This window comes from Mauremys mutica, chromosome 5 (genome assembly GCF_020497125.1).
Source record: "Mauremys mutica isolate MM-2020 ecotype Southern chromosome 5, ASM2049712v1, whole genome shotgun sequence".
Taxonomy (NCBI): Eukaryota; Metazoa; Chordata; order Testudines; family Geoemydidae; genus Mauremys; species Mauremys mutica.
This window is the reverse complement of record NC_059076.1, coordinates 122722303-122744605: the sequence shown is the minus strand read 5'-3', so window position 1 is coordinate 122744605 and position 22303 is coordinate 122722303. Positions and strand designations below refer to the sequence as shown.

Sequence of the window (22303 nt, the reverse complement as noted above, 5' to 3'; positions counted from 1 at the left end):
ATAAAAATTAATTGGAGATATACCAATCTCCTAGAACTGGAAGGGACCTTGAAAAGTCATCGAGTCCAGCCCCCTGCCTTCACTAGCAGGACCAATTTTTGCCCCAGATCCCTAAATGGCCCCCTCAAGGAAGGAACTCACAACTCTGGGTTTAGCAGGCCAATGCTCAAACCACTGAGCTATCCCTCCCCCCAGTTTGAGTATTGGTCTGCTAAACCTAGGGTTTGTGAGCTCAATCCTTGAGGGGGCCACTTAGGGATCTGGGGCAAAAATCAGTACTTGGTCCTGCTAGTGAAGGCAGGGGGCTGGACTTGATGACCTTTCAAGGTCCCTTCCAGTTCTAGGAGATTGGTATATCTCCAATTAAAGTAAATGTTAAAGTAAAGAGAGCCCGGCTCCTGTACGAGAGCAGGAAGCGAGGCATGCTGGAGAACTGCCTGCTGCTCAGCGTCTTTGCAAAGGAGAATCTGAACAGCATGACCGAGCGGCAGCTGAACCTCTCTAACTGTCTGATCAATGAGCCCAGCGAATACTGAGCAAGAAAAGCAAAGCCCACCCCGGAGGTGTTCGAGAATGATGTCATGGTGATGATGAGAGAGTTCACCAAGGAGCAGAGGCTGCGGCAGCCGTACCTGGAGTACCTCTTCGAGCCCTCATGATGAGGCACCCTGTCTGCTCCAGGATCCTCTTCTCATCCCTAGCAGCAGAGGCTGAGGTGCCTAGACCTATTTGTCAGCCTGCAGTGCTGTGGTCCTGGCTCCTGGAATCCTCCACCTGGTGATTGCTTCTACCCAGGTTTCCAGACCCCACCGAATAAGGTTTCAAGCACTATCCCTGACCATGGGAGTTTCTACGGGGATTTGTCCCACTGTTGTATAGGTGCAACAGTTCACCTTAGAAGTGGCTACAGTTCAGTGGCACTGTATGTATATAGCTTATAGAGCATCTTGGTGCGAGAGAAATAGAAGGTGATAGCATTAGAAAAAAAAAAGAGTAGAGAAATGGCAGAGTTCAGCACCATGGTTTTGGCCCAGCACATTACGCACGTGCCCAATTCTGAACACACGAATCCTCTCGCTGGCCTTTCACAGGAATATGCGAGTGTTTGAAGTGATGCCAGGAGAACATAAGAACATAACATAAGAAAGGCTGTACCGGGTCAGACCAAAGGTCCATCTAGCCCAGTATCTGTCTACCGACAGTGGCCAATGCCAGGTGCCCCAGAGGGAGTGAACCTAACAGGCAATGATCAAGTGATCTCTCTCCTGCCATCCATCTCCATCCTCTGACGAACAGAGGCTAGGGACACCATTCTTACCCATCATGGCTAATAGCCATTTATGGACTTAGCCACCATGAATTTATCCAGTCCCCTTTTAAACATTGTTATAGTCCTAGCCTTCACAACCTCCTCAGGTAAGGAGTTCCACAAGTTGACTGTGCGCTGTGTGAAGAGCTCAGCCCTTGGTTAGATCGGGGTCCAAACCCAGTTCCTGGGGTTCCTCCGGGGTGTTGGGACCGGGGTGCTGCTTCATCCCATGGATCAGCAGCAAAATTGCCTTAAGGTGGGTGGGGATCCAGCGTTTCACCATGGCCTAGGGTGACTAGACGTCCCGATAACACTTTGTTTGGGACACAATTAGTCCTGATATTTCTCGGTACTCCTTTATTTTTTTGCTCCACCAGCAGCACTTGGCTTTTTTTTTTTTTGCCCCACAGGCAGACCCCCCCCCCCCATGTGTCCTGAGATTTTCTTCCTCTCAGCTGGTCACCCTACCCTGGCCCGTTATATTAGGGGGACCGGATGTCCCATTTTTATAGCGGCAGTCCTGTGTTTTGGGGCTTTTTCTTATATAGGTGCCTATTACCCCCCCCCCCCCTCCCGTTTTTTCACAGTTGCTGTCTGGTCCCCCTGCATTGTACAGCCAAAGCTCAGGGCCCTGGCGAGCGGAGTATTTGCCGCCCGCTCACACGCGCGAGGGGAAAGGGGGAATCTTTCAACCCACCCGTGTCTCACCACTTGTCCCAGCCCGGCCGCAGCGCAGCGCCCGCGCTCGGTATGGGGGGGGGGGGTCGGTGCATTGGCTCGGCCGTGCCGCCGCAGGGAGCGCGTGGCTCCGCCTGGCGCGGCCCCCCCCCTCCCCGGGCTGTCCGCGTGCAGCGGCGAGCTAATAAAGCTATTTTGAAAGTGACCCCGCGGCCCCGGCCCCGGGAGCGAGCGAGCGCCGCGCCGCGAGCAGCTGTCTGGCTCCGGAATCATGACTGAAGATGACGGATTCCGTGGTGGTGGAGGGTCATGTCAAATTGAGAGATGGAAAAAAGGTCGCCGCTTTGCCCCTTCCCGCGGCTTTGGGCTTGCAGGGGAGGGGGACCCCCCCCGGGGACTGCCCCCTCTCTCCCCACCCCCGGAGGGCGCTTAGCCCCGGGGAGGGGAGAGCCGGCCCCGGGCTAACGCTGCTGTCTGCTTGTTTCTCTGCAGTGGAAGAATAGGTGGCTGGTGCTGCGCAAACCCTCCCCGGTAGCAGGTAAGTGCAGCCGCGGGCTGTGCGCGCCGCACGGGCGGGGGAGTGGGCAGCTCCTCCGGGGAGACAACCCCCCCTCCCCTGGCTCCTGGCAGAGGAGACCGACCTGGGAGCTCGTCCCCCTGGGCCGCGGGCGTGGGGTGGGGGTGGAGAGTAAACTCTCCCCGCACCCGCGCTCAGCACCACCTCCCCAGGCAGGGGGCAGCTGGGCTGGTTTCTCTTTCTTCCTTCCCTTTCTATCAGCTCGTCTCTTGGCAGCGGGCTAAGCAGCCAGAAATAGCAAGAGGCTGTGGAGGGGAGGGCGCCCCAAAGTGTAACTGAAAGAGAGACTGGGAAAGGCACCGGGCTAGCGCGGAGACCTGGAGCGCTCCGTGATTCCTCCCTCGAGGTCTGGCTGGCTCGCTTCACCCTCGTGCGGGTCACTGCTGGGTCCAAGCTGGTGCAGCAGCGCAGGGCTCGATTTCTTTTCTCGTTCACACATCTCCTCGGTTCGGGGCTGCTTGCTACCCCTTTCCTCAAACCCTGGTGGAGTCTTGCTGTTCCCTGGTCGACAGATGCTGGGTTGTTTGCTCCAGCTAGTCTGGGCCTCCTCTCTTGTAATATCTGACCACTTCGGAGGTGGCCTTTTTCGCTGGTGGAAGGGGTGGTTCCTGAATTGTTAGTAAACTTATTAGGAGAGTTTGAAAATCATGTAGGTGAAAGGCTAGGTCAGTACTGTGCTGTTATATCTTCAAACCTGGAAATATTTTTCAGTGTCACATGGAATGCACATATGTACATATGTATGTGAGCCTGCATCACCTGAAAGCTGATTTTGGAATCACCATGAACTATTTGTTGGTTTTGGACTTAAGTTTATACTTTATCTTCTTAAAGGTCCATTTTTCACATATACGTGCCTAAAGTTAGGTACCTGTATCATTGTTTTAGTCATCTAAATTCTTGTTTTTATTAATATTTACATGCTGATTAAATCGCCTACATCTCTATTTAGCATCCAAAGTCTGTTGTTCATAAAGCTAATGTTCAGACTTCCAAATATGAACTTAGGTTCCTGACTTTAGGTACTCAAAGTAGGAAACTAGATTCTTCAGAAAGTGGCAGAACAACAAAACATGAATGCTTATTCTACACTTTAAAATGTATTATTTTTATTATTTAAAATAGACCGTGATTGTTGAGTGTCCATAAACCAGGGTCCTCTTTCTTTGATGTGTTTTTAGTTTTCATTTCTTTAGACAGTTATACGGTAAAGCTCTTAAATTTTGCATTTGCAGCTGTTTCTGCTAACAGGTGCAAGAATGCAATCCAAAATGTCTGTGAGGCTTTCTGTTAGTTAATGTACAATGCAGTTTTTTCAGCTGTTTTTCACCTCTTTGGAGGGATGCCCATTCTTTGCCCAACTGAGCCCTCTAATGGCAAGTTGCCAGGCGTCAGAGTGCCACACCTAACATTCATAAAAAACGAGCACATGCAGCTCCTGTTGGTTCGCTTAGAAGTGAGTGTGAGCTATGGAAGTTAAATCTAAAGATCCCTGCTTGAGATTATCCATTTATTTCACTTAAGAGACAGCACAGCATGCTGGGAAGGGAATCTGCACCCTGTGGGTGGGGCTGGGTGCATTTCTGTATCAAGGACAAAGGAGGTGGTAAGCTGCACTAATCTTCCTTGTGGATCCCAATATGTTTCTGAAATGCACTCCTCCAGTGAGACCTTGAGATTGTGATGTTTCATTTTGTTGTATAGATGTTGTCTATTAAAACATCTTTAGGAAGAGGTTAAAACAAAAGGTGACAAAACCAAATATTGAAAACCAAAGGTGCAACACAGAATGATTATGCAACAGTAACTACTGTGAAGCATTCAGCTAGGAAACCTGATCTGAGATGAACAATTTGGCAGTGTAGACCACATTATTTTGTATTTGACTGAGCTGTCAACTACTGTAAGAATTTCATTTATGGTTTGATCTGTTCTAATGAGCATAAGAACAGCCATATGAGTTCAGACCAATGTAAATCTAGTCCTGTATCCTGTCTTCCGACAGTGACCAGTGCCAGTTTTTTGAACCCAGTTACACTTTTGGCCTTCACAACATCCGCTGGCAATGAGTTCCACAGGTTGACTGTGCATTGTGTGAAGAAGTACTTCCTTATGTTTATTTTAAACCTCCTGCCTACTAATTTAATTGCGGACCCCGGTTTGTGTGTTATGTGAAGGGGTAAATAGCACTTCCTTATTCACTTTCTCCACACCATTCATGATTTTATAGACCTCTATCATACCTCCCCTCAGTTGTCCCTTTTCCAAGCTGAACGGGTCCAGTCTTTTTAATCTCTGCTCATATAGAAGCTGTTCCATACCCCATATCATTTTTGTTGCCTTCTCTATACTACTTCCAATTCTAATATCTTTTTTGAGATGGAATGATCAGACCTGCACATGGTATTCCAGGTGTGGGTTTACAGTGGATTTATATGGTGGCACTATGATATTTTCTGTCTTATTATCAATCCCTTTCCAAATGGTACCTAACATTCTGTTAGCTTTTTTTGATTGCCAGTGCACACTGAGCAGATGAGCAGACTATCTGTGATGACTCCAAGATCCCTTAATGGTAACAGCTAATTTAGACCCTGTCATTTTATATGTATAATTGGCATTATATTTTCCAGTGTGCATTACTTTGCACTTTTCAATATTAAATTTCACTTGCCATTTTGTTGCCCACTCGCCCAGTTTTGTGAGATCCCTTTGTAGCTCTTCACAGTCTGCTTTGACGTTAACTATCTTGGGTAACTTAGTATTGTCTGCAAACCTTGCCACCTCACTGTTTATCCTTTTTTCCAGATCATTTATGACTATGTTGAACAGCACAGGTCCCAGTACAGATCCTTGGGTGACCCCCGCTATTCACCTCTCTCCACTGTGAAAACTGATCCTTTATTCCTATCCAATTTCTGATCTTTTAATCAGTTACGGATCCATGAAAGAACCTTCCTTCCTTGTCCCATGATTGCTTACTTTTAAGAGCTTTGGTGAGGAATCTTGCCAAAGGCTTTCTGAAAGTTCAAGTACACTCCATCAAACAGATCACCCTTGTCCACATACTTATGACCTCCCTCAAAGAATTCTAGTAGATTGGTGAGGAATGATTTCCTTTGCTAGAGCAGTGTTGACTCTTCCCCAACATACTGTGTTCATCTATGTCTCTGATCATGCTGTTCTTTACTATCGTTTCAACTAATTTGCCTGGTATTGAAGTTCACGCTTACTGGTCTGTAATTGCCAGTATAGCCTCTGGAGGCTTTTTTAAAAATCAGCATTACATTAGCTATCCTCTAGTCATCTGGTACAGAGGCTGATTTAGGTGATAGGTTACGTATCATAGTTAGTGGTTCTGAAGGAATTCAAATATGAAACTGCAGAACTCTTGGGTGAATACCATCTGGGTCCTGGTCTTTTATTGCTGTTCACTTTATCAGTTTGTTCCCAAATGTCCTTTATAGATACCTCAACCTGGGACAGGTCCTCAATTTGTCACCTAAAAAGAATGGCTGAGGGAGGTGTGGGAATAGCTTCTTTGCAACAACCTTGTCTTCCTTGAGTGCTGCTTTAGCACCTCGGTCGTTTAGTAGTCCCACTAATTGCTTGGCAGACGTCCTGCTTCTCATGTACTTAGCATTTTTTTGGTGTTAGATTTTGACTCTTTTGCTAATTGTTCTTCAAATTTGGGCTGCTTAATTATACTTCTACGTTTGACTTGCCAGAATTTATGCTCCTTTCTGTTTTCTCCAGTAGCATTGAACTTCCAATTTGAAAAGATGTCTTTTTGTCTCTCACTGTCTCTTTTACTCTGTTTAGTCTTGATGGCATTTTCAGCTCAGGCTCTGGAGGCCCTGACCAGCTTCAGAGTCTGAGCTCCTGTCCAGGCTGCAACATCTGCAACAAATAATGAAAGTTGACAACATGGCAACTATAATATTTCTTAATAACAGTGGCCCCCATCTTGCAGTCTGATAGCGCAGACAAACCCCGGACACTTTTAACCCTGGAACTAATGTCACGTGGGGTCAACAGGACTGCATGCAGGCTCAGGAGTCTGTCCATGAGAATCAGGTTGTAGGATTGGGGCATTTCTACACCAGACACTATTGGGACAAACTGTTGCCAATTTTACATTTTGTAAACCTAAAGAATTTACAAAATTTAAAACCAAAACAAATGTTTCTATGATTTTAAAGAAGATCCACTAGATTTTTTTTTTAAACAAAGAAATAGCCCCCTGAAGTGTCTATAATTCAAACATTGCAGTGTTCTGCTAGAACTCAAAAAAAGTGACGCTGATCATGAACATGCAATAAATCAGTATCAATAGGGATATCAAACAAGAGGTTTGGGCTACCGCTGCCCTGCTGGCTCATCTGTTTTCACTGTCCAAGCTGAAAGAAATGCAAATAATAAATGAATAATATGGTCCTAACTTTGCAGCCCTCACTCAGGCAACATTTCTAATGAAGTCAATGGAAATTTAGTCTGAGAAACCGGGGAGTGGCAATTTGAATCTCATAAGTAGTGAAAAGTAAAACATTTTAAAAAAAAAGAATCCTTTTCATTTTAATAAACTATGGTGTTACAGTCTTGCTCACTTTTTGGTTTTTATTGTGAGATTTATCATATTGGGTATTTTTCTTGAACCCTTAGCTCCTGGAATCATATGTTTACAGCTCACTCTTTCTTTTTTCTTAATCATTTTCTTTTTCTTTTTTAAAGTATATTTCACGGTTGTGGAGAAAAAGCTTGGAAGTGTTACTCAAGTATAGCCTAAAATTTCAGAAACCAGAAAGCAAACAAAAAGAACCCAGATCTATTATATTTAAAATCTCATGATTTGGGGCCTAATTCATGAATTTTGACTGCATGGAGTTGGCAATAATGGTGTTATTTGTAACATAGATAAGGATTGTTGTAGGGGTTTTTTACACTATCAAGTTAAAAACATGTTTTTCATTAAATGTAGAGCGTCACAAAGATGTACTACTTTTACTACTGATGTCAACACTAGCTCTTTTAATATTTAATACCTTAATTTTAGGAAATTAAGGAAATTGCTGGTTATGACATGAAGCACATGGAAAACCGTATGCATGTCTATAAAGCATACAAAATGTGTACATTAATGTGTGTTAATCCTAGGGTCATGAATTTCAGTTGACTTTGGCCCTAGACCTGCGCTTTGCAATGCATAGATGGGCTGATGTGCCTACAAAAAGCCCCCTTGATGTCCGTGGGGCTGCAAGCAGGTGTAACTGCCCACTTGCACATTGTAAATTACAGCATTGATTTGAAGAGGTTAGCCCTACAAGGTGTTGATGCCTTTATGTGATGAGTCATCTGTGAGCCTGAGTCTGATGAGTCATCTGAGTAATTACCTGGGAGTCCTATGGGTGCAGCAAATCCACAAGCAGGGGTCTAACCAGGTGACCCCAAGCTAGGTAGATAGGCTCCTAATGAACGCAGCCGCTCAATGTCATAGAATATCAGGGTTGGAAGGGACCTCAGGAGGTCATCTAGTCCAACCCCCTGCTCAAAGCAGGATCAATCCCCAGACAGATTTTTGCCCCAGATCCCTAAATGGCCCCCTCAAGGATTGAACTCACAACCCTGGGTTTAGCAGGCCAGTGCTCAAACCACTGAGCTATTCCTCCCTCACTAAGGCCTGCTCTATACTGTGGGAGAGATAGCGATCTAAGATACGCAACTTCAGCTAGGAGAATAGCGTAGCTGAAGTCGACGTATCTTAGATTGACTTAGATTGACTTACTTCGTGTCCTCGCGGTGTGGAATCGACGGTTGCTGCTCCCCCGTCGACTCCACTTCCACCTCTCGCCTGGTGGAGTTCCGGAGTCGACGGGGAGAGCGTTTGGGGATCGATGTATCGCATCTAGATGAGACGCGTTACATTGATCCCCGATAGATCGATCACTACCCGCCGATCCAACGGGTAGTGTAGACATACCCTAAGTTGTCAGGGATACTCCCTGCTGCCTGGTAGCGCTGATGTAGTGCTCCTGACCATGCTTGTGCCTGTTCCAGCTCCAATCACAGCTGGCCATCCCACTGTCCTGACACTATGCCATTGCCATACCCAGGTTACAATCTAAACTGGTGAGTAGCTGTGTCACCCATGCTCTCTAAACTGTGGTGTCTTTTACACTGCTTTCTGTTGTTGCCTCCACTCCTGGACTGCTCAAAAATAGCTGGGAGTAGTGTGACAAGATGTCCCGATTTTAGGGTCTTTTTCTTATATAGGCTCCTATTACCCCCCACTCCCTGTCCCGATTTTTCACACTTGCTGTCTGGTTGCCCTAGCTGGGAGTGACTTACATGCTAGAGGCTATGTGCACTTGAGGCCTGCCAGACGCACCCTGGCTTTTACCAGCCTGAACTATACTGCAGCACACTCCCAGTCCCAGATATTTCCCCAGAAATGTATGTCTTGCATTGCCAGCCCTCTCCTGGACAGTACAAGCTCATATAAAGACTTTAATTTTATTAATACAAATGATATGCACAAATCCTGTTATCCCAAGTGGAGTTTCCAAAACTTTTCAATTCAAACACTGTGGTTTAGATAAAATTCAGCTCTTTGTTGTTTTAAGTGACTACAATTAATGAGGCATACAAATCAGAAATGGTTACAAGAAAAATAAAGATAAAACATAACTAATGCCTAACTTAACAAACAATGTTAAATTCAAAGTAAACGTTTTTCCCACCACATGCTCTCAACAGTCTTAGGCCAGGACCCCTTCTTCTGTTTAACAGCTGCTTCCTTTGGTCCTTCTGGTGCAGTGACTCAATGGACAAAGGGAGGGGTGCTCTTTGGATGTCTCCCCTTTTTTTTTATAGTCCTCTTCCTCCTTTGAGAAGCACCTCCAGCTGAGATTCAGGAGACAAAAAGTTTGTGTGGATGGGAATACTATGCTGTTTCTTTGCTAAAATGTAGATTTTTCGCCCAGGTCCCCTTTCCTGCCAAAGAATGGCCATTTAGTAAGTAATGGCCCATTGATCTTGTTTACACCTGGCCTGAGGCATCAGCTCACCTTTTGTCTCTGAAGAACTGGTCTGACCACTCCCCAGATTTGGAATATGTTTTAGTGACACCATACAGTGGAATTTTGTAACTTTACATACAGTGTTGCTAGACATATTTTACCAGGACCGTAATGACCAGCCAATTAAGTTTTCAAATGATACCTCACAAGGCATACTTTATACAAAGATTATTACAGTAGTGCGCAAGGGGTGAATACAGGGATGTACAGTTTGTCGCACCGCTGCATAGCCTGAGATGAGGAAGACCGTCATAATGATGGAATTTACAGTGAGACTAGATTTTAAAACATAAGGTAAAAAAGTGTAAAAATTACTGTTATCAAAAGAGCACCAACAGTATAACAGCATCAAAAATAAAAACACAAACGTCAAATCTTAAGCAAATAATACAAGTTCTGGACACATCCTACAGGGGATCGCACAGACACCAGGAATAAAAAGAAATTGAACATAAACCATCAAATGTTGATTTATACAATTTAAGCCCAAACTCTGCAATTTCTTGTGCAAGAGGGGACTGATGTGCCTACATGGTGCCCCCTGAAGTCAGTGGGGCTCTGCCCAGTTTCAGCAGTTCATTCGCACATGGGGAATTGCAGGATTTGGGCCCTACATCAAGTACTACACTTTAGAACGTAGGGAATTCTAAGCAAGGAAATATGAGTGTGAATGCTGGCTAAAAATGAGAGGGCATAGATTGAAGTGATTCTCTACCTGATCCATTATTGGCATTATCCAGAGAGATCCTTAACCTTGCTCTTGTTCATCGTTATAAAAATAAGATTATAACTTTAAAAATCATGATTTAAGCATCGTTTTGACAGGAAATAAAGCTGAAAGGCAGAATTTCAGAGAGACACATTCATCTGTAAAAAGTATTCTTCCCTGTCTATCTTAAGTCACCTTCAAAACAGCCCGGAAAATATTCACTTCTTACCAGTTTTTTCAGTAGTCTCCACAGAGTGAAAACTGAATTGAGCCAGCCTATGGCACAGTTGCCAAAAGTGTTTTCTCAAGTTGAGTACTGAGAATTGTGTTCCATTATGCGTCAGGTTCTCTGACAGCTCTGCTTCTTTCAGATTGTTTAGTCATGTTGGTGTACAAGGATAAATCTGAGCGAGCCAAAGGACATAAGGAGAGGAGCAGCGTGACCTTAGAAGACATCTGTGGCCTGGATCCTGGGCTCTCCTATGAGGGCTTAAATCACACACTTGCTATCATCTGTCTATCTCAGGTCGTGATGCTGGGATTTGACAACAAGGAAACTATGTATGCGTGGGATGTACGGATTCGCTACAGTTTGGGGGAAGGTAACCTTTGTCTTGTCACATTCTTCTCTTTTGGAAAGAACGCAAACAAAACCTTAGTTGAAAGGGCCCAGATTGTCGCTGGCCTTGGAGCAAAGAGCCTTCATTCCTTGTGAGCTCCAGATCAGCTGTCACGTGCAGTGTGTAACGTGTGTGTACTGCCCACTAAACGTGTGCCACAGAGAGAGTAAGGTAATAACTGTCAACGTGTTTCTGCTATCTTCTTTGGCTCAGGTATTAAAGGCTTGTGTTTTTTGGAGCTGAGAGGCCAGGGCCGTAATCTTAGCTCTCCAGGTCAGGGGTTTGTCAGTTTTAGCTTTTAATTGTGTCTATAGCACATGGATTCACGACAAATTCTTGTGCTCAGGGAGGACAAACACTATGAGTGGCAGAGCCATGATTAGAACCCAGGAATGGCCGACTCCCACTCCCCAGTTATGTCCAATAAACTAGATAATGTGCAGTGCTGCTGAACACCCCCTCTCAAATACATGTAATGGGAGAATCTCACAGTAAAGATGCCATTCTCACCTGTATGTTTAACTTTATTCTAGTATGTCCTTCATTTTCAGTTCTGTAGCTCTGAAATGCATTGTAGTGGCTGAGAATTTATTATATGGGGATAATCCAGGGTAACTGGCTTTTAGTGTTTGGTAAAGCATGAGGACATACATTTATTATTACTGACGATCATTATTATTTATGTATAGTTTATCACCTGTTAAGTGTTGGCAATGAGCTTGTCACTATACAAAGACAACCCTTGCCTGAGAAGCTTATGGTCTAAAAGACAAATACAGATAAGAATAGATGCACTGAGAAAGGTGGAGGAGGGTGCACGCTTGGCAGGGTTTGTTTGATTCTCCTGATCTCACTTAATGCAGTGTTGGGGTGGGGAAAACATGTAATACAAGTTTGTGTGCCTGGGGTGTGTGTGTGTGGTATAATTGAGCCTTTAAGAAGGATTTGAATGAGGTGTAAGGGGTACCTGCTATATCAGGATAGAGAAGTTGTTTCAGGCATAGGGGGAAGTGTGGAAGGCATGGAGATGGGAGTGGGGGAAAGAACTGGAGAGCCGTGAAGGTTGGCACAGTTGGCAGAGTGAAGGACAGGGCTTATTGAAAAGACAGAATGAAGTATGTAAAATTTGATCAGGAAAAGCTCTTTGGAGACCTTGGGGAGAACAGTTTCAATGGAGCACAGAATGCAGAAACAAGACAGGAGGCAATTCAGGAGGGATTTAGAGGAGAGGGAGTTAAGGCAGTGGATGTACACCATCCATTCAGTTTAGATGTGAAGGAAAGCAGGGAAATGAGACAGTAGTTGTTTGGGGTTTGGTTATTTGAGGATGGGGATAATAAAATGTGCTTGTATGCCATGGGGCAAAACTGGGAGAGGGGTGGGGGAGTTGAAAACGGACAGTGAGCAAGAGACCTTAGAGTCTGACTGAGGTAAAGGAGAAAAGGATATTAGGAGGGGATGGAGGAACCTCACATGAGAACCTGACAATTTTCTCCTTGAAGTCAACAAGCTCCTGGGCTGAGGGGGAGGTAATATGGCCTGTGTTATGCAGGAGGTCAGACTACATGATCAGCGGGGTTCCTTCTGGCCTTTGAATCTGTGAATTTAAGGATGATAGTTAAGGACTTGAGGGGTCAGTAAAAGGTGGCAAATGAGCATTGGGAGTTATAGGTATGGAATGCCATTAGGGAAGAGAAGTGGAGCTATTTTTCAAGGAAGATGGCAGAACAGAAGGAGGAGTGGGTGAACTTGGAGTGGGTGAACTTGGAGTGGCTCATTTGCCACTTTTATAACCATTTGCCTTCCTCCAGAAGTGTTCTGCAGAGGGAATAAATACAGAGGGGGTTAGTGAGATGGATGGTGGGGGAGAGAGACAAGAAAGTCAGGGTTAGAGGATCCAGTGGAATTAAGGGAGCCAACTATAAAACTGAGGGAAATGAGGGAGTAAGCCTACAGGTGCAGAGATGTCAGGGATGTTGATGGACGGGAGGTCACAGAAGGACTGGGGGCAGGGGAAAGGATAATCATGTTAAAGGAAATAAGAAATGCAGACACATCTCAACAGAGGAGCCTAAGTATAACTGAGCAGGTTCTGTATTCCTGTGCAGAGTGGGAGTGGAGATTTGGGGACTACACTGAAAAGTTTACATTTCAGGTAGGAAAAACTGCTGCTTTCTACAGCTACATCAGAGTTGGGCTTATACCACAAAATTTCTATCCAGATCTAAACTTTCCTCAAATTTGGGGGTGTTTAAATCTCGGTGTTGACTTGGCACATTTTAGGAGTGATTCTGGAACTCTAGCTGCAGATCTTTGATTTATGCAACCATTGGAGTTTGCAACCATTTGTTACCCTGTTCATCATTTAGATGCGGTGGAACAGAACCAATAAGATCACAGTCTGGTAGCCTCTAACCTAGGGTTACTTACAAAGCTCCATCTTGTACAAACAGAAGTAACCTCCGAGGGATGTCTAAGTTGATGTAAGACTGAACAAGGAATATTCTATAATCAGTGATGATTTGGTTTCACTTTGATAGCATATTGGATTTTTCTAAATAAGTGGTGTTACAGAATCACACAGTAGACAATCAATGTCACCTAAACATAGATTTATTCCCCAGCAGTGTTTTGGGGCAAGACCGTAGGTAGAGGTATGGTGAGTTCTCTCTCTGGCTTTCTTTTACATTTCTCTTGAATTACTTTGTGGCTAATTCTGTTAGGACCTTAGGGAAGTTATCAAATGCAGGTCACAGATGAGGAGTTGACTCACAGTTAGATGGTAATTTATTGAGGAATACAGCAAAATACTTATATGAGAAGCAATGATAAGATGCCGTTACATCTCCTGACATTTTAAAGGTGAGAAAATCTAGTCAAGGGGAGGGAAGAATAGTTCTAAGAATTGGTTCTTTAGTGCTTTCCCTGTGGATTTTAGTGATGAGTAGGCAGCTTTTGGCTTTAGTGAGCACCTCTGGTGCAGAGGAATTAAATATACATTTAAAATATGTAGTAATATTTTAGATCAAGGTAATCCTTAGGAAATTGGTCAGTTTCCAGGTGTCTGTCACCTGAGAATCAGCTAATGTCCTGGGATACAGCAATAACAACAGTAATCATCACCTTTCATCCATAGATCCTGAAGTGCTTCACAAAAATGGGTAAGTGTCATTATCCCCATTTTACAGGTAGGGAAACCAAGGCACTGAGATTGGGGATGACTTGTCAAAAGTGGCAGAGTGAGTCAGTGGCATAGCTGGGAATAGAACCTAGCCTGCTGCCCTGTTTACTGAACCACATGGATAGTACATGTGGTGCGGAGTGTCTGTGACTGTTGTGAGAATAGGGTGGGTAGGAGCCCCTGCATAAAGTGAATGCCATATCTAGTTCTTGGGGTATCCTCCTATTCAGTCAGCTCCTAGTCCCACCTTCAGCCTAGGAAACATCAGAGCAACTCAGAACAGCCAGAGAGGGGTCAATGCTCAGTGGCTCCTTTCTAAAGAGCAGGCTGGAGGGTGAGAGCAGGAAGTGTCAAAGTGGGACCCTCCATTCACACCTTCTGATTTCAGCAGCCTATGGAGGCCTGACATGGTGGAGGAGGAGGGTTCATTTTGAAGATGGAGGGTAAAGGAGATGGGAGGATGTGCAGCAAAGAGTTGAGCAATCAATGGAGTTGAGGTGGTATGTGGCCAAGATGTCTGGATGATTCTACTCCCTATTGGCGTTCAGTTATCTGGGGATGAATATATTTGTTCTCGGGTCCTGATGGTTAAACATGAGGCGAATCATTCGGGGAAGGCAATAGGGGTAGGAAACAAAACCATTGAGGAACGCATCACCCTTTAAGGATGTTTGGGAAAAGCTGTCTCTAATCAGTCATGTTGCTGAACTATGGCTCACAGCCTGAATGCATTACTCCAAAAGCTAAATTGGCCTAATATCTGTGCAACTGATCGGTTGCCAGTTTTGGTTGGACTTATTCCTGGAGATTTAATCACATGACATAATCTTTAATTAATCTTGAATTCCTGGAGACTCCAGGCCAATCCTGGAGGGCTGGCTACCCTACTGCTGTTGTCAAGCTACCCAGAACTATTAGAGGGGGGGAAAATGCTCTGAGTTTCTTATCTGATATGGTAGATCCAAATGGCACAGTAGGTAGGACTCAGTGTACACAGTACTATTAAATTAACTGGTTTCTGTTACAAACATGCTTGCCTTTTTTCTGTTTGCTACCATAATTAATTGGTTTATTTGTATTTTTTTTTTTTGCCCCCTAATAGTTCATAGGTTTCATGTTGCTGTAGCACCTGGCACTAAGCTGGAGAGTGGACCGGCTACTCTTCACTTCTGCAATGACATTCTAGTCCTTGTAAAAGACCTTCCACCCACCGTCATGGGGCAATGGAAGCTCTCAGATTTGCGCAGATATGGAGCGGTCCCTAATGGATTCATCTTTGAAGGGGGCACCAGGTGTGGCTTCTGTAAGTATGAATGGAAATTGTCTTCACTTAAAAACTAGAACTTTTAAAAATATATTTGCAGATAAATAAATACCAGTCTGGCTAATGTACAATTTAGGGACCTAATCCTGAAGCTCTTCTTGTATGAGTAGTCACATTGACTTCAGTGGGACTATTCATGTGTGCAAGAAGCTGCAGGACTGAGCACTGTTATGTAGACAAAAATAGTATTGGTGTGATGGATGCTGCGTGAATATTGCTGGATGCCTTTCTGGAGGGTGTATGTCAATCAAAGACAACTTTTTGCTCTCAGTACAAGAATAACTGAATGAAATTGTATGGCCTGTGCTATGGGTCAGACTAGATGGTTCCTTCTGGTCTTGAATCTATTAAACTAAGATTATATTATCATTTGTATTGTAGTAGAGGATAATTGTTTGCTCTAAGCCTCAATACAATCAGAATCAAGGTTCCGTTTTTGCAGACAATAAGTAGGAGACAGTCCTTGCCTTGAAGAGTTTTATAGTCTAATTTGAGATGAGGAAAAAAACAAAGGCATTTAAGAAACAAAAGAAGGAAATGGGGAGGGAGGACAAGGATAATGAAAATAAAATCCTGTGGTTATATAGGTTAGTTATTACACAATTTAGTGATTCTGGGTATTTCAGAGAAATTTCTTCGGAACCAAGCAAAGGCAGATTAAGATTTATTGGGGTCCTGGGCACAAAGAACGTTGGGGCCCCCAACACCCTGAGGGCCTAGGGGCACCAGAACCGGGGGGGGGGAGTGAGGGGAGCCATGCCCACCCACTTTTTAACATGGGTGAGGGGGGTCATGCCCACCCACTTTTTAACATGGGTGTAGTAGCCTTGGGCAAGCATGGAGCAGCGGTGGCAGGGGCTGTGCTTCATGGTGGGGGGAGATAAGGTGATCAGCTCCCCCACTGTGAAGTGCACCCCTACTAGCAGCGCCACCACTTCCCAGTGAGGGGCCTGAGGTGGCCCTTAGGCCCCCCTCACCATGGGGCCCTGCCCCTGCTCCTCCTCCCTGAGGCCCTGCCCCCTGTCCAGGGTGGAGACCGGCAGACTTGGGCTGTGGTAAGAGCCACCCAGGAAGCCTGAGCCACTGTGGGGAGCCCTGGATCCTCCAGCTGCCTGGGTGGTGGAGACATGGGCCAGCCCGTGCTCTCTGGGTGGTTCTTACCATGGCCCGGCTCTGGCCTCTGGCCTGGACAGGGGGCAGGGCCTCAAGGGGAAGAGGAGGAGCAGGGAGCAGGGCCACAGTTCCATTGCTGGTGGGCCCCCCCCCTTCTACCCAGATTCCGGTGCTCCTGCTGGAGGCCCCAGTTTTGCTGGGGCGCTGTGACATGGGCCTGTGCATTAATCCACCACTGGAACCAAGTCTCATTTATTTTACTAAACTAAACTGTCATACCATTCTATCCATTCAAATCTAGCAGTTGATCAAAATTACATCAATCACTCTAATATAATTTTTCAGGATGCCAAATCTAAGTAGTCCTTTAGCATCACATTTTCAAAAGCAAACTTTGGAACTGTGCTTGTCAGTTATGTGCATATCCGTTTTCACTTTCAGATCATGAAGTCAGAGGTGCAGCTACTTGATTTGCATGTGAAAAAAACTGTTCATATGCAACTGACGGTTGTGTGTTGATGTGTATGCTGCACTGCAGGAGTAATTTCAGAGCCCCCGTTAGAAAATGTGGCTCTTAGTTACTAGCTGAAAATGCTAAATGTATTTAGGTTTTGAATGGAGCAGTTTACTGTGTAGGGTTTCTGCACAAGCATCTAAAACTGAGTGAAAAGTCCTTTAGAAGCTGTTGCGGATTCCTGACAATTTGTACAGAGTACCAAGTTTTGAACTGATGAAATCTGAAACAGCTGCAATATTTAGCTCCTCATTCCCACATTGTAGGGAATTATCATGGAAATGCCAAGCAACCTTTAAATAAATTTAGTAACAGACTGGCAGATTAAATCAGGTATTAATCTTTATTAACATAAGCACCTCAAAGGAGAGAGTATATCATTTCACTGTTTAACTAAGTACTGTATTAACTTAGAACTGAGGCTGTCTTGGAGATAAGAAGTGCTGTGATTTGTACTAGATAAATGGTACAAAAGTGTTGTGATGCTTCGGCTTCAATTTTTCCCTGACTCTTCAAACAGATGCCTCAGGAGAAGACATTCTCCTTCCTTCTCTGAGCAATGGGGGCTTTAAATGTTGTCTTGATGAGCAGTTCTGTGGTTTGTGGGATGTTGCAATTGGAACATGTTGGCTTCAGAGTGTTTTGTTTTTTGCAAATTTCACTGGAAAAAAACTAATGTTTTCCTGAAATTTCTCAGACATGAAAATGGCAGTTTTTGTACCTTACTGGCAAATAGAAAACTAATATGAAGTCCAGGCCTCGCGTGCCCATAACAAACAAAACCTCAGCACTTCTCTCTGGTGCCTTCCCCTCCCTTTCCAAGGGAGAGTTTCAGTAACCACTGAAAATGTATCTGAAATCTGCATTGTTTAAAAGGTCCATTTGTTTGGTGCTTTGCTTAGCTAAGAAGAGGAGAATGTTGTTATCACAGGTGTAAAGCAGAGAGATTTACTGCTACTTAGTGTACATGAGAAGAGAATGACTAGATGCAATTCCATTTTTAATTTTCTTTCTGAACAGTAGAAATTTCTGGGGTAATTGAAGACCAAAATGAAACATGCTGACTTAGCTGCCATTCTGCTCTGGAAGAATGTTTCTTCATTGGCTTCCCTGACTGAGCCAAGACATTTGGGAAATGCATGGTTCATTGCAGGAGCTGGGTACTTTGAGGAAGGCAGTTGTGCTGGTTGTCTCACAGCTGGCCAGTAAATTTATGCCATGGTGCTGTGTATTACTGCAGTCAAACCACCTCATTGTAACATGGCTACAAGAGGAAATACAAGGACATGAAGTGTTCCCAGAATGCAACTCTGTAAGGAATAGTGAATGTCCCTTCAGGTAGGGCAAGGGTTCTGAATCTTTTTCTTCCTGAGGCCTCCCCAACATATTGTAAAAACTCCATGGCCCAGCAGTGCCACAACAACTTTTTTTTCTGCATATAAAAGCCAGGACCAGTGTTAGGAGGTAGCAAGCAGGATAACTGCCTACGGCCCCATACCACAGGGGGCCCCATGAAGCTGAGTTGCTCAGGCTTCAGTTTCAGCCCCTGGTGGCAGGGCATAGGGTTCCAGGCTTCACCCTCATGTATTGGGGCTTCAGCTTTCTGCTCTGGGCCACAGCAAGTTTAATGCCAGCCCTGCTTGGTGGACCCCCTGAAACCTGCTTGTGGCCCTCCAGGGGGCCCTGGACCCCTGGTTGAAAACCACTAAGTTAGGAGACAATCTGGTCATAGATGTTCTGCATGAGGAGTTGACTGATCACTGATGAGCTCCCCAGGGAGAGTGGGGAGAAATTTACTCCCAAAGGCCATAGAGTGGCAGCACTGATATGCTATAGAGGCGTTTCCACCCGGATAACACTCTTAGGCCCTGCGGCCCCATCGTGGGGTGAAAGGAAAGGACTGTAAGGTAGCTATAGATCTTCTGGCTCAGTCCCATGCTTGGCTCAACTGTGTCTGTCTCTGAATGCTCCCTGCACACTTCTTCACAAAGAGGCCCCATGGAGCTAAGATCTATGCCATGTAGAGGGTTTGCACCTCTTGTGTGGCTTCCCCAGATTTTCACCCTCCCACCTCTGGCAGTGGAACTGCTTGGGTTCTGCTGTCTGGGGAATCTTGGCATCTAGACACCTTAGGGTGGGATTTGGCCCATACACATGCTCTCATAAAGTGAACTGAAACTGACTATTCACAAACTGTTATAAAAGAGTAAAGGGTGAAAATGTGTTTTAGCAGAGTCCAGCTACACCGCCCTTGCTACCCCTAAATTACACTTTCTTCACAAAAATTATATACCTGTAAGAAATACTCACCTAAATATTAGAAAGACTAGAAATGAATAGATAATTGAACTAGCCAGTTCCCAATTCCATATAATCCACTCCAATACCTGATCTGTAATATCCAGCCAGCCTTAACCTTCCCCCTTGTTACGTTCTGTAATGGAAATGGATATGTACTGTTTATTATCTATAGTGTATTAATAATCTGTAGTTACAGTTTGGAAAGGAATAGAGTTCCAGGGTACATTACTTCAGAGTTCTAAGCATTTTCCTAGTGTGATGTGCTGATAGAAAAGGATAGAGTTAGAGTGATTGATCTGTGTGATGTTATTTAATATGCTGATGTTGAAACATGGCTGTGTAAGTGTATGTAGACCTTACAAGTTTTGTATTTTTCAGTTTATTAAATATATTGTGTAGGAACTAGCAAATATAGTGGTTTTTCTTGTAGTGAATAATGAAGTGTATATTAATGTCATTGTATATTACTAAATATATATATATATATAGGAGGTGCTCAGACATTTCTTTTTAATGAGATATTATTAATCAAGAACCTTGCTATATATATTTCATGCACTGTTGCTTTTTTCAATAAAATTAATGAATGGTGAAAATTAGTGAACAAAATAAAAAAAATGATAAAACTCAAGGATATAAAGCATCTCAAAATGTAATATGTTCTATTTTGTCAATTGAAGTTTAGTTTTATGTGTATACTTCATACAGTACAAGTAAACGTGCTGTAGTTTAATTTTGCAAGAATGACATTTTAGCAATATAGAATTTGCTACATCATCTCTTCAGTCTTTCAAAAGAAAGGGATAGGGATAGACCACCAATTTTTTGCATAGTTAGCAAAGTGCTGATTACTGAGGGTCTATCGCATAGTAAATAAACTTTTAGTTTAATGATTGGTGTTTATACATTTAGCCACTTAAGTATCCTAGGATACACAAAGGGCTTGATATTCCTCTCACTTACACAGGTAAATCGGGAGTATTGCTGCTGAAGTTAGCGTAAAAGTGTTACCAGTGAGAAAAGAAATAGGCCTGCTGTCTTTTATTGCAAGGGGCATTTTCACAGACCCAGGAAGACATGCTGTATGTCTTGATATGATGTTGATTAAAATGGTCTTTAAACACATGGTTAAGTCTGTGCAGGTGAAGTTTCTGACTTCTGGATGATCGTCAACTATTTATCAATGTTGGTGTTGCTATGGCTCTGCAATCCATGTTAAAAAAAACCACAAAGTATATATTAGCCATAATATAGTATGAGTTTTATAAGTGTAACTGAATGTGCAGTATGTCATCTGATGCAGAGAGTGCTATGAGCAGTATCCATGTTTACTGAGTATGTTGGAAAATAATCAGTGGGAATACTCTGAGACCAGGCTAAGAAGAACCCTGTTGACTTTTTTTTGTTTTTATTTTTAAAAGCAACATTTGCATATATTTCTATTTTGGTGTTTTTGCTGCTGGAGGTGTTGGGGGGGGGCACTGATGTATGATCAAGAGTCAAGTATCAGAGGGGTAGCCGTGTTAGTCTGGATCTGTAAAAGCAGCAAAGAGTCCTGTGGCACCTTATAGGCTAACAGACGTATTGGAGCATGAGCTTTCGTGGCTGAATACCCACTTCGTCGGATGCATCATGGGTATTCACCCACGAAAGCTCATGCTTCAATACATCTTTTAGTCTGTAAGGTGCCACAGGACTCTTTGCTGCTTTTACATGATCAAGAGTGTGCAGCTGATATATTCAGGTCCCGAATGCCCACAATTCCCATTGAAAGATGTGCCATGGTCTGCAAGTCGTACATGTGCTACAAAAAAGCAAGAACGTGTGCATTTATTTGTTATAAGTTGCATCAAAAAATCTGCCTTTGTAAAATATTTCATATTTCTATAATCCGCAATTAGCAACATTCAAAACATTATCAACGGTATGTCTATACTGCAATTAAAAGCTCAGGCTTGTGAGGCTTGGACTAAGGGGCTGTTTAATTGCAATGTAGACATTTGGGCTTGGGCTAGAGCCCACGCTCTGGGACTCTGTGAGGGTGGAGGGTCCCAGAGCTCAGGCTGCAGCCTGAATCCAAACGTTTATGCTGCAATTAAACAGTCCTTAACCTGAGCCCTGTGAGCCAAGTCAGCTAGCACTGGCCATCCATGGGTGTTGAATTGCAGAGTGAGACCCTGGTTAAGGACAGCACTTAAGTACATCCCTATTCACAACAGCATTTAAGCATATACTTAATTTTAAGTCTGAGTTAAGAATTTGCTTAAGTGCTGTCCCAAGCAGGGATGCTTTTCTGAATCAGTACCTAAGTAGAATGTTACTCTAATCGATTGTTGTAGAAAAAATTGTGGCACAGAAGAGCGCATCCTCATGCATATATTTAACTCTCCCATCTCCTCATCCCTTATTCTTCTTTACTGTCCTGTCTTTACTGTACTATCAAAACTGGGCTAGTTAATGAAGACAACTAGTTAAAGGGACGTATTAATTTTATAGAACAAGAAATCTGATTACAAAAAGAGCTTAAAGCATGTTGTGACAAAGTTCCTTGGTGGGTCCTGTGCTTATTGGCAGATTTTCTCACCTCAGTGATCTTCCTCACAGTCTGGATCAACTCCTCTTGTGTCTGATCAGGAGTTGGGAGGTTTGGGGGGAACCCGGGCCCGCCCTCTACTCCAGGTTCCAGCCCAGGGCCCTGTGGATTGGAGCTGTCTATAGTGTCTCTTGTAACAGCTGCATGACAGCTACAACTCCCTGGGCTACTTCCCCATGGCCGCCTCCGAACACCTTCTTTGTCCTTACCACTGGACCTTCCTGCTGGTGTCTGATAACGCTTGTACTCCTTAGCACACCCTCTCACTCTCAGCTCTTTGTGCCTCTTGCTCCCAGCTCCTCACATGC

The 22303-nt window shown here is 44.1% G+C and overlaps 1 protein-coding gene across 3 annotated transcripts in view; it reads left to right on the top strand.

The window, feature by feature from the left end:
• Positions 1–2167: 2167 nt before the first annotated feature.
• Positions 2168–22303, top strand: part of DOK7 (docking protein 7) — a 100413-nt gene continuing 80277 nt past the window's right edge. For 2 of the 3 annotated variants that reach the window (XM_045017358.1, XM_045017357.1), the window contains exons 1-4: positions 2168–2322; positions 2480–2525; positions 10721–10951; positions 15253–15453. In XM_045017358.1, coding sequence (XP_044873293.1) covers positions 2269–2322; positions 2480–2525; positions 10721–10951; positions 15253–15453 — 532 coding nt within the window. In that variant the 5' untranslated portion in view covers positions 2168–2268. Of the gene's footprint in view, positions 2323–2479; positions 2526–8561; positions 8691–10720; positions 10952–15252; positions 15454–22303 lie in introns of those variants that run through there. The other variant, XM_045017359.1, reaches the window with a different exon arrangement.